The sequence below is a fragment of the Belonocnema kinseyi genome, chromosome 2 (genome assembly GCF_010883055.1).
Source record: "Belonocnema kinseyi isolate 2016_QV_RU_SX_M_011 chromosome 2, B_treatae_v1, whole genome shotgun sequence".
In the NCBI taxonomy this organism is placed as follows: domain Eukaryota; kingdom Metazoa; phylum Arthropoda; class Insecta; order Hymenoptera; family Cynipidae; genus Belonocnema; species Belonocnema kinseyi.
The window spans coordinates 156,187,171-156,200,756 of record NC_046658.1 but is presented as its reverse complement, the minus strand read 5'-3'; the positions used below and the strand labels follow the sequence as shown (position 1 = coordinate 156,200,756).

General features: G+C 23.5%; 1 protein-coding gene across 1 annotated transcript in view; it reads right to left on the bottom strand.

Moving 5' to 3' along the window:
- LOC117183031 (WD repeat-containing protein 7) overlaps positions 1-13,586 on the bottom strand; it is a 163,028-nt gene that overhangs the window by 34,337 nt on the left and 115,105 nt on the right. The window contains exon 19 of the mRNA XM_033376174.1: positions 6,244-6,508. Within this exon, the coding sequence (XP_033232065.1) occupies positions 6,244-6,508 (265 nt within the window). The remainder of the gene's footprint in view (positions 1-6,243; positions 6,509-13,586) is intronic.

Sequence of the window (13,586 nt, the reverse complement as noted above, 5' to 3'; positions counted from 1 at the left end):
AATTTAAAATAATAATAATATGCGAAAATATACTTCTGGATGATTTTTTTTCTTCAATTATTGTTATTTCAAATTCATACAACAATTTTTATAAACTTTAAACATTTAAAATCAGTTTTCTCATGAAAGTATTTGCTTATTGCATTTTAACCATAAAATAATATTTATAAAAAATGTTTGAATTGTTTAAATTCATGATTTTTGTTCTTTGAAGAATATTTTCAACATGACTTGATTTTGACCAAAAATATTTGATTTTCTACCTGAACAGGACGAATTTTCAACAACAAAAAAAAAAGCATTTTTTAACCAAAATATTGAATTTTTAAACAAAAATGGAGTAGATAAATTTTCATTGAGAATGAATTTTCAATAAAAACAAAGACGAATTTTCTACAAAACAGTTTAATTTTATACCAATTTGTTGAATTCTCAAGCCAAAAAGCCTAATTCTCCATAAAACAATTTAATTTAAAAAATCGAGAACATGAAATAACAACAAAAAACTTAATTTACAATTAATCAGTTGACTTTTTTAACAAAATATTTGAATTTGCAGTTTAAAAAACATTTTTTACAAGAAAAAACAATTTTTATTTTAATTTTTTAACCAATAAAACGAACTTTCAATTAAAATTATGAATCTACAACGAAAAAAAAATGAAATTAAAAAAAATTCGTTCAACTTTCAACTAAGGAGTGGAATTTTTAATGAATCATTTTTTTTTGGTTGAATATTCATCTTTTTTGGTTAAAAATCAATTCTTTTTATTTGAAAAGTCTATTAATGTATTTTTGTTTCAGAAATAATCTCTTTTACTTGAAAAAACATATTTTTTGTAAAAATGCAACCATTTTTTTTTTTTTTTTGAAAAAGGCGTCATTTTTGTCGAAAATTTATTCTTTTGTAGAAATTTTTTTTTTTTTTGAAAATTTATCTGTTGGTAGAAAATTCTGTTTTTTGTTGTTTAAAATTCATCTTTTATATTTGAGCGTTAATAATTTTTCTTGAAAAGTCTACTATTATATTTCTGGTGTTTAGTTCAAAATTATACAAACTGTTTGAAAGTTTATTTATTTTATTGAAAATTTAACTAGGTACTTAAAAAGTCACCTTTTTTGTATAAAATTAACCTCTTGGTTTAAAAAATCTATTTGGATTGAAACTTGGTTCTTTTTATGAAAAAAAAACCAAAAAAAGTATTATATTTCTTTTTCAGAATTAATATGAATTCAACTATTTTCTTAAAAGATCATATTTATTTGTCGAAAATCCATTCTTTTTGGATTAAAAAGTTTCTTTTAATTAAAAAATCGACTTTTTGGGTGGAAAATTCAACTATTTGCTAAAAAAAATATCACCTTTTGGCTAAAAATTCATCTCTTGGTTAAAAATTCTACTATTTGGTTGAAAACTCAACTGTTTTGTTAAAAATTCATCTTATTCGGATCAAAATGCATCCTTTTTGATTGAGAGATAATTATTTTTATTTGAAAAAAAATTAGAATTTAATTTTAGAATTAATCTAAATTCAACTATTAAAAAAATGAGATTCATAAAAATTCAAGGTGAATTGAAAAAGAAATCAAATGAATTGAAAAAAATTTAAAAATATGAAAAAATTAATTCAATAAGTGAATTCAGAAAAATGTAAAAGAATTTTAAAAAATTAGGATTATTTAATAAGAATTCAGGGCGAATTACAAATGAATTAAAAAAAATATTTCAAAATCTCTTCGAATCTTCGAAACCCTTAACAATCACTCACGTCTGGTGAAAAATTATTTGAAACCCATTAAAATATTAAAATTCCTTAAAATAATTAAAACCGCTGGAAATCCCTTGAAATTTTTTTAATCTCTTAAAAAAAGCCTTAGAATCTTTTGAAATACTCTAAAATATCTTAGAATTTGAAAGCCTTAAAACTAGTAAAATAAATAAAATATTTAAATTTCTGAAATCAATGAGAAATTTTCAAACAATTCTGGGTGAATTCTAAATCTCTTCAAATATTTAAAACTCTACAAAAAATTTTAAAAGCTTTAAAATCACTTTTTGATGCTCAGTTCATATTATTATAATTCTTTGAATATTATTATATTTATTTTTAGTCCAAATAATTTTATCTCAATTTCTTGAAAGAAATTTTTCTATTTAAATTTTTGTAAAAATAATTCAATTTTAGAAATTTTAGAAATGCATTAAATATTTTTGAATCCTTTATTTTCCTATTTCGAAAATGTATTAATCTAATAATAAATTGTTTCAGAAAATGCCACAAAAAAGAAATAGTTAAATTTTTAATTAAAGAAGAGAAATTTTTAACCAAATAGTTAAATTTTTAACTAAAAAAATAATAATTTACAACCGAAAATGGTTGATTAAAAAATTAATGTTTGAGCAAGCAGACGATTTTTCAATTACATCTATGGAATTTTTAATTTAGTTAAAAAAATTACTTTAAAAAAAAAATAAATAGTTACATTTTCAAACAAAGTAATGAATTTTAAACTAAAATTGAAAATCTTTTATTGGAATAGTTGAATTTTAAACCAGAAGATCAATTTTTAACAGAAAAAAAAGAATTTTTAAACAAGAAGATTAACTTTAAAAAAAAGATACTTTTTTATCAAAAAAATAGATTTTTTAACAAAATACGCAGATTTTCAACGAATTAGTTGAATTTTTAATTTAAAATTTTCAGTTGACAAAAATAATTTTCAACCATAACCATTAATTTTCTACAAAAAAGACGAATCTTCCACAAAGTAGATAAATTTTCAAACAAATAGTTGAATTTTCATCTAAAAACTATACATTTTTAACCAAAAATAGAATAATTAATTTTTCCTGATAAAAATATAATTGTGAAAAAAACGGACTTTTAGCAAAATAGTTATATGTTTAAACACAGATGAATGTTTATATTCAGTGAAATCTTTTGAAACCTTTCAAAATTTCTGTAAAATCTTTGGAATCCTGGAAATTTTTTGAAATCTTTATGAAATCTACGAAATATTTGTGAAATAATTTTTAAATTTTCAAAAAGAATTTTAACTCGTTTAAAATATTTTAAAAAAATTATATTTTGGTCTAATGTGTCCTTTTTCAAATCTTTGAAATTCTTGAAATTTTGTTTAAATCCTTATGAATTCTTTGAAATATTTCTGAAATCTTTTATATTGGTTTCAAAATCTTTTTAAATATCTAAGAAATTTTGAAATTATATAAAATCTTTTTAATGTTTTAAAGTCTATGAAATTTTTGTATTTTTTTTGGAATCGCTATCAAAGTTTGCTGAAATCTTTGAAATATTTGTGGAATCTTTCTAAAATCTTTTCATTCATTTGAAATCATGAAAATATTCAAAATCTTTGGGCAATCTTTTAATTAAAATTGGAAATCGTTGCAAATGAAGTCTGTTCAAATCTTGTCAACAAATTTGAAATCATGTAAAATCTTTCAAATGTTTTAAAATGTTTGAATTCGAAACTTTGATGTAATTTTTATGAAATCTTTCGAATATTTGTGAAATCTTTTTTATTTATTTCAAATAATTAAAATATTTAAAATATTTAAAATATTTATACAAAGTTTTTGAAATTTTAAAAGATTTTAATAAAATCTTTGAAATCTCTGTGAAATCGTTTAAAATTTAAATAAAATCTTTGAAATGTGTAAAGTGTTTTGAAATCTTTAAGAAATTTGTATTTCATTTTTTTTTAAACTTTTTTTATTCATTTCAAATTTTTTTAAACTTTAGTAATGTGTCTGAAATATTTGTAAAATCTTTTAAAACTTAATTATAATTGTTTAAATCTTTGTGAAATGTTTGTAAAACCTTGACAAAGTTTTGAATTCTTTGGAAATCCTTATCGAATTTTAAAGAATTCTTTCAAATATTTTTGAAATCTTTTTTATTCATTTGAAATCATTAAAATATTTGAAATCTTTGTAAAATCTGTAAAATGTTTTCAAATCTTTGAATCGGAAATCTTCATGAAATTCTTATGAAATCTTTGTAAAACATTTTTTATTGATTTGAAATCATTAAAATATTTGAAATCTTTTCAAAATTAAAAAAAATATATTTGAAATCTTTGTAAAATCTTTTTTATTCATTTGAAATCAATTAAATATTTTTAATCTTTTAAAAATTCAAAAGAAATCTTTGAAACCTTTGTAAAATTTTTAAAATATATTTTTTTTAAATCTTTAAAATTGTCATAAAAAATTTTGAAATCTTTTAAAATTTTAAGAAAACCTTTGAAATCTTTATGAAATTTTTTAAAATTTTGGTAAAATCTTTGCAATCTTTGTGAAATGTTTGTAAAACCTTTAAAATGTTTTGAAATCTTTATGAAGTATGTATGAAATCTTCGTGAAATCAATTTTATTAACTTAAAATCATTAAAATATTTGAGATCTTTGTCAAATCTTTTTAAATTGTTTAAAAATTTAATAAAATACTTGAAATCTTTTTAAAATGTTTTGCGGAAAAACGTTGACATACAAGTTTTCCAACTGGTATTATTTCTAATTCAAAAGATTCCAAATTTTAAACCTTTAGATTGAATTTTGAAAATTGGACAATTTTATTAGAAAATATTTGAAATTGTATAATTTCTAATTTAAATTTAAACAAATTAGACCAACTTATTTTAAATATAAGAATTACGAATTTCAATAATTTAAGATTATAAGAAAATTTCGAAAATTGGAGACAAGTTCAAAACGTAAAAATGGAAATATTTTCCAAATACAATTTTGAAAGTTCGATCATTTAAAATTCAAAGGAATTAAAACGGTATTGTTTGTAATGTAAAGCGTTCCGAATTGGAAATTTTCAGATTACAATTTTTTTTTCTATTGGACAATTTTATTATAAAGGAGTTGAAATTGTATTATTTCCAATTTAAAGCATTTCAAATTGAGCAGTCTTATTTTGAATTGAAGAATCTCGAATTTGAATAATTTAAGATTAAAATTTCGAAAATAGTACAGGTTAAAAACTTAAAAAATGAAATATTTTTAGATGAGAATTTTAGAAATTTGCAAAAACTTTTTTTTCTCAAGACTATACATTTAGTTATAAAATTTGTTATTTGGTTAAAAATTTGGTTGAAAATTCTACTGTTTAAATGTAATATTTGGGTGTTGGAAAAAGAACTGAAATTTTTTCTGGATGAAAGTTAAACTATTTTTCAACATTTGTTTTTTCAACATTTTTTTAATTAAAAATACATTCGTTTTAAGAAAAATATCATTGTTTTTGGATAAAAAAAGCAACTGTTTGGTTCGAAATTAAACAACTATACTATTTTTTTTGAACATATATTTTTGTTTGAAATTTATAATTTTATTTTGAAAAATGAATTGAAATCTTTTCTGGATTAAAAATTAATCCTGTTTGGTTGAAAAATTTCGTCTTTTTAGATCGAAAATTCAATTTTTTTCGTAGTAATTGATTTTTTAGTTAAAAAAGTCCATTTTTTAGGTTTCAGAGTCATCTGAAATCTTTTTTGGACGAAAAATCAACTTTTTTTGTTATTATAATTCTTGTTAAAGTCATATTTTTTGGTTAAGAATTTATCCTTTTGATTTAAAAATTCATCTGTTTTAGAAGAAATTTCAATTTTCTTTAATATGAAAATGCAACTTTTTTGTTAAAGATTTGTATTTTAAGTTGAAAATTCATCTCCTTGGTTGAAAGTTTAATTATTTTGTTGAAAATTAATCTTTTTTATTGAAAATTCAACTACTCGGGTAAAAGATAAACTACATTGCTTGAAGGTTCAATAATTTAGATAAACTTTTATTTATTTTTTGAGTGAAAAATCTTTATTTGTTGAAAATTCATATTTCTCGTTTTAAAATTCTTTTCTTCTGCTCTCTCAATTCCATCCGTTTTTGATTAAAATTTAAAAGAGTGACCCTTTTTCATTGAGAATTTGTCTATTTAGGTTTAATAATAAACTATTACGTTAAAAATATCAGTATTTTGTTAAAAAATCATTTTTTTATAGAAGAAAAGATATATTTTTTGTTTGTTTGAAATAAATTAATAAATTTGAAAACTTTAAAGTTTATTTGAAATATTGTATTATTCCGTTTATAACCGACTTTATGTAAAAATTAGTCAAAGAAAAATGAGAGAATCTTGAAAATGTTCCCGGTTTTGGATTTTTCCGCAAGAGGCGCTACGAGCGATTTTTCTCCGACTATTGAAATTTCGAAATTACCTGTGCATTTTACGTTTTTGTTCCTGTTCCAGGACAAAAGTCGCGTTATTCATCGACATGAGAGTGTAGGCTAAGGCGACAACTGCCAACAAGTGATTACTGGTCAATGTCGTCGACAATTCCCAGTGAGCTCTTGAAGTGAAAGCCCTTGTCAGCCTTTCCAATTTAACAACTTCGGGCGGCAGTCGCTGCTCAATTTGAGTTGCCGGCGCTTCCGTTGGCTCCAGCTGACTTTGACAAGTCGGCAACAAGAAAGACATGTATCCTGAATGAATGAAAAAAAAAAAAGAAAGGTTTCAATCAATCTGCCACAACTTTCCGAGAATTTAAGTTCAGATTATATAACCGAGAATATGAGAGAATTCGGGAAAATTAAAAAAAATTTAAGAGAATTAAGGAATTTATGATTTTTAACAATATTTTTATTGTTCAAGTTATATCAGTGGTTGAATATCAATTATTTTCTGGCTCAGACATATTCAGGAATTAGAGTGTTTCATATAGAAATTTAAATTTTTCAAATGTCTTAATTTATTTCAAACAAAACAAAAAACTTTTTTCTACTTTAAAGGATAACTCTTTAACAAAATACTGGAATTTTCAACATAATAGTATAATATTCAACCTAAAAAAAAAACAAATTGCCAACGAAAGTGTCGTGGTTTATAATTTAATAAAAAAAAATAAAATTTATACAACAAAAGAAAAGAATTTTAAAACCAAAAAGACGAATTTCCAACAAATAAAGATTTTTCACTCAAACAATAAATAAAAGTGTGTCTCAATTATTGAACCTTCAAACCAGAAGACAAATTTTTTTCAGAAAAATTTAATAATTTTTTTACAAACAAAAAAAACGCGATATTTTAACTAGAATATATAAATCTTAAAAAATGGAAAAGTTCCATTTTCTCTTAAAAAATGAATTCTAAAAAAAAAAGTATTTTCCACTAAACTTCTTTGACCCAAGTAGTTGAATTTTCAAATTAAAAAGATTAATTTTTAACAAGATAATTAAACTTTTAACCAATGAGATAACTTTTCAATTTAAAATATAAATCTTTAACAAAAGAAGTGATTTCTCAGCAAAGTGATTAAATCAAATTTTTTAAACAAAAAGTTGCATTTTCATAGAAAAAATGAAATTTCTTCTATTACAGATGAATTTTTAAATCAAAAAGATAAATTTTCAAAAAAGAATAGTTGACTTTTCTGTTGAAAAAGATTTTAGTCGAGTTCTCACGATCACACTATGAATTTTTTAGCAAGAAATAATTCTCTAGGAAAGAAATTGAGTTTTCAATCTAAAAAGTTGAATTTTAACCAAAAAGGATGACTTTCAGACAAAATTGTTGAACTCTCTAGCAAATAGTTGCATTTTTATAGAAAAATATGAAATTTATCTTAAAGCAGAAGAATTTTTTATGACAAAAAAAATTGAGTTTTCATCCAAAAAAGATTTCAGTTAACTCAGTAACATCAAAAATTGAATTTTTGTAACAAAAAAAAATAAGTTTCTACGAAAAAATAGAATTTTCAATCCAGAAGATGAAATTTTTCAACCAAAAAGGATGAATTTTTAACAAAATGGTTAAATTCTCTACCAAATAGTTGCATTTTTAACCAAAAAAGATCAATTTTGTACTAAAACAGATGAATTTTTAATAAAAAACACATTTTTTTTATAAACGGAACTTTCATTCAGAAAATATTTCAGTTAATTTTTCAACACCAAAATATAAATTTTAAACAAAACGTAAATTTTCTACGAAATAGTTAAGTATCAAAAAAAGATTTAATTTCTTTTAAATCAGGTAAACTTTAAAATAAAAAAGACAAACTTTCAAAAAAAGAGTTGAATTTTCAACCGAAAAGTTAACGAAAAAATGCAATTTTCTATTAATTAAAATAAATTCTGATATTCTCATAATTTTATTCTCAAAAAAAAATTTGAAGAATAAAATGGGGAAGAAGATTAAATTAAACATAAATATATCCGAACTTTATGAAATGTATGAGAATAGAAATATTGAGAAAAAAATTATTCCATTTTGTGTTTTCAAGCAAAAAATTGAATTTTAAATTAAAATAAAGAATCTTCAATAAAAATCATTTTTAACCAAATAGGCGAGTTTTTAACCAAGAACAATATTCTTTTACTAAAAAAAAAACAAAAGATTTTTTAACAAAATTCATAAATTTTTAACTAAAAAAGTTGAATTTTCAACCAAAAATGGAATATTCATATTTTCATATTTCATTTTCAACTAAAAATAAGGTAAAATTTGTATTTTAAACCAAAGCTGAAATAGTGAATTTCTTTAGTAAAAAATTAACTTTCAACCGATAATAATGATTTTTCAATGAACATGTTCAATTTCAAACTTTAAAATATAGATTTAAAAAAATTTTCTATTAAATCTTCGAAAACAAAAATTAGTTTGAACTAAAATTTTGGATTTTGTCTACAAAAAAATGAATTTGTAACAAATTGGTTGAAATTCTAACCAAAAAGATCAACTTTTGATAAAAAAAGACAAATCTTTAAAAAAATTTATGAATTTTTAACCAGAAAGATAAATTTTCTACTCATTGATTTTCTACAAAAAAAAACAAGTTTTGACCGAATAAATTAATTTTCAATCCAATAGTTTTTTTTTTCTTAAATTTTTAACTAAAAAAGATCATTTTTAAACCAAAAAACGAATAGAATGAAGGCATTAATATTATACCAAAAAAGACGAATTTTCAACCAAAAGAATGAATTTTCAATCGCGAACATTATTTTTCTACAAAATACCTGGATTTTTATTCAAATAGTTGAATTTTCAACAAAAAAATATTAATTTTCAATCAAAAAGAGAATATGTTTAATATGTTTAGTTTTTAACAAAAAAATCATTTTTATCCAAAAAATGAATTTTTCAGGAAATAGTTCAATTTTCAACCAAAGAAATAAATTTTTAATCAAAAATATTAATGTTTCACCAAAAAAGACGCATTTTCAACTAAATATATATTTGAATTTCCAACAAAATAGTTGAATTTGTTAAATATATATATTAAATCAAAAATAGAAAATTAGAAAATTCAGTTAAAACATGTTTTCAAACAGCAACAAAGTTTTAACAAAATTAATTAATTTTTAACGAAAACATAAATTTTTAATAAATATGATGAATATTTCACACGAGAAAATGAATTTTCAACTACGAACATTAATCTTTTATAAAAAAAATTAACTTTGGACAAAATACATTAATTTTTAACCAAATAATTGAATTTTCTACTACAGTTAAATTGAACTAACAAATCTAACTTTTAAAGACACAATAGAACAGCTATTTTATCTCAATATTTCTATTTTTAAACCGAAACCAGAACCGAAAAAATTCAGGTATTTTTATTAAAATACGTATTTTTTAGAAGAAAATTAATCTTGTTAGGAAAATTTCACTATTTTGTTAAAATTTTGTTCTTTGAGTTAAAAATATAATTTTTTCAATAAAAAATTTTCAAGGAAGGTCCGCAAAAATTCGTAGTTTTGTACACGATTGGAATCCGAAATATATCCTTTTTATCAATTAATGTATTTTATAAATTTAGTGTTTTTTTGGTAGAGAATTAATCTTCTTGGTTACAATAATTTGTTTGGAGTTCGTTCTTTATTTAATTGAAAAGTAATTTTTTAAAATATTTTTTTAATTATTCGACATTTGGTTGAAAAGTGATCTTTTATAGTTGAAAGTTCAATTATTTGATTAAAAATTCATGTATTTTGTCCAAGGTTAATTTTGTTGGTAAAAGATTAAGGTTCGTAGTTAAAAATTCATTTTCTTGGGTGAAAGGTACATCATTTTTATTAAAAATGTATTTCTTTTGTTGAAAATTAATTTATTTTGTTGAAAATTCGTCTTGTTTTGTTTGAAAACATTTTTTTAAACTAAATGTTTAACTATTTTATGTTTGATTTAAAATTTACCATTTGAAAATTCAATTATTTCCTGGAAAATTCATTTTTTGGATAAAAATTATTTTTGGTATGTTTGTTAAAAACTGAACTATTTTGTTGGAAATTCTTTGATTGATGTTTGAAAATAATGTCCATAGATAAAAATTAACATGTTCCATTTTTGGTTGTAAATTAATCTTTTTTTAGTTGAAAATTCAACTATTTAGTTAAAAATTCGCTTATTTTGTAAAAAAATTAATGTTTATGGTTGAAATTTAATCTTTTTGCTTGAAAATGGTAGAAAATAAATGTTCGGTTTTGAAAATTCATTTTGTTCCGTGAAAGAATAATAATTTTTGTTGAAAATTTCTTTCTGTGACTGAAAATTTATTTATTTTATTGAAAATTTGTTTCTTATATAGAAAAAAAATCTTCTACGTTGGAAATTCATCTTTATGGTTAGAAATTCAACTATTTGGTAAAAAATTATGTTTTTGGGGTAAAAATTTATCATTTTCAATGAAAATATATATATATTTTTTTTGTAGAAAATTTATCTTTCTGGTTAAAAATTCATACATTTTGTTAGAAATTCGTCTTTTTTGGTAAAAAGTTGATCTTTTTGGTAAGAATTTCAACCAATTTTTTTACAAATTCATTTTTTTTTGTAGACAAAATTCAAATTAATCTTTTTTTTTTAAAGAAAAATTGTGTAAAACATTTTTTTAATCTGTATTTTTAGTAGTAGAAAAAAATTTTTTTTTTTTCAGTGAAAATTAATTTTCTTAAATGAAAATATAAATATTCCACTTTTGGTTGAAAATTAAAATTTTTTAGTAAAAAATTCTTGTATTTTGTTGAAAAATTGTTTTTTTTTTAGTAAAAAAATATTGTTATTGGTTGAAAACTCACCTATTTGGTTAAAAATAATCTTTATAGAAGATTCACCATTTGAATTTAAAATTCAGTTTTTTGCTTGGAAACTTATGTAAATCTAATGTTTACTAAATTTTTTTGAATTGAAAATATTAATTCTTTTAACCAAAAATTCATCTATTCGATTTTTTGTTAAAAAATTACCTATTTTAGTTGAAAATTCAGGTATTTTATTGAAAATTCCTATTTTTTGGTAAAATAGGTTTTTGGAATATTTGTATTTTTATGTACGAAAATTAAATTTCAATTAAAAAAATTAATTTTCTAATAAAATGATAAATTATCAACAAAAAGATTAATTTTGTACCAAGAAAGTCGAATATTCAACTAAAAATAAGGTAAATTTTGTATTTTAAACCAAAGCTGAAATAGTAAATTTCTTTAGTCAAAAAATTAATTTTCAACCGATAATGACGAATTTTCAACGAAATAGTTCAATTTTAAACTTAAAAATATAAATTAAAAAAAATTTATACTAAAACTTCAAAAAAAAAAAAAACGAATTTGGAACTAAAAAGTTTAATTTTCAACTAAAAAAAGATTATTTTCAAATATCAAACAAAGAATTTTCATGGACTTCCTGTTGGGTTTTTGTAAACATTGCACACGCGTCCGGGAAACGTCGCCGAAAAAGTGAGAGATTAAAGTTTTAAATTTATGCGGGTGGTCTGGTGAGTGGAAAATTTGGGCAGTGCGCGAAAAAAGTTATCAGCAAAAGTATTATTCATAGTTTTAAAGCTATAGAACTAGTGAGATATGGATAAAATGGAACCCTCCGAAAAGGAAGAGGTTATGTTGAACGTGAGTGAGGAGGTGATGAAGTTCAACACCGACTCGGCTGATGACAGAGAGAGGGCAGCACGAAATGGGAATGGACAAGCAGATGACATCGAACAGCTGTCAGGGGAAAATAATAAGCAGTCAACGTCGACGGCGAAAAAATGCCAAGGAAGACCAAAGAAAGAGGTTAAGGAAAAGGAGAAAGGAATTAACAGCTCCAGGAAAATCACGGACTTCGTACAAGCCAACTCGAGCGTGATAGAGTGGAGAGGATTGACGAATGAAGTATTCAAAAGAAGGGAAAAAATAACTAGATCACCTAGCAGAAGTGAATGAGGAAGCGGCAAGGGATGTGATAGAAGTTTGAGCGAGGATTTAAGGGATGTGGAGGCCTAAAATCAAGAGTTACCTCAGCTACAATAAAATAATCTTATGGTTGACAGAAATGAAGATAAAGGGACACATCCTATAAGCAAACCCCATGATGAAATGGCTCAAAATATGATTACTCAATTAGAAGAAAAGGATACTAGAGGCATAGCTAGATTTTTCATACAAATTAATGGCAGTGATGAGTTGACAGGCGAGAACATTCGAAAAAAGGAGATGGATTTGGCAGCTGCAATTTCGGACCTATTGAAGGGGTGGTGGAATGCGAATGGGAAAAAAGAAATAGACAAGATAGCTCAGGAATGTCAAAATTTACAGCTTTCATTCGAATCCTTAAAAGACAGGACAATTAAAAAAGAAGCAGAGTGGGAAGCAGCCGTCTTAACTTTAGAAAAGGCCAGGGAAAAAGAAAAGGCTTGGGTAGCAGAAAAGAAACACATGGAAGAAGAAATTAGAAATCTAAAAAATAAGCTGGCAAACTCTAAAAAAGGTTACATAAATGGTGAAGTATGTACTCAATTAACAGCGGAGGGAGAAACTTCAAATATTTATGGAGGCCTAGAAAGGACCAGGGAAGACAACAGGGACAACAGAGACAAGGAAGCTCAGTATCAAGGAAAGAATAAGGATTTTCGACCCGGAAAGCTGACGAAAAAGGAGCTGGACCCAGAAATAAAAAAAAGAAGGGACAGAAAAAATCATGTCATAATCAGAGGATTCAGACCAACCGGGAGGAACGCAGAGGGAGAAATAAAATCGGCCCTTAAAAGGACAATTGGAGTAGCAGCAGAGGTCAAAGAAATCAGGTTCAACAATTAAGAGTTTTTGGTGGACTTGCATTCTTGGAGAGACAAAATGTCCATAATGAGAAGAAAATCCAAATTCAGAGGGACCAGCATCTGGATTGCGGACAACTTGACCGACAGAGAGCTTCAAATACAGAAGTGGATCACGAATGTATCTGAGGAAGAAGCAGGACATGGGAAAGCAGTGAGGACGGGCTACATGAAATGGAAGATTGGTGAAGATTGGTTCTTCTGGAACGAGGAAGAAGAGGGACCCAGCAAGAATTTTTTTCGTATCCACGGCGCCTAAGAACATCAGAGGTATGTCATGGAATATTTTGGGAGCAAAGAAGGTAGGGCAGACATGGGATTTTTTAAAGGGTTTTGAAATAATTGTGCTACAAGAAACTTGGCTAATGAAAGAGTCGGAAGAACAATTTGTTAAAAAGCTAGATAAAGATTTTATTTGGATAACAAAACCGGCAGAAAAAGTTCATAAT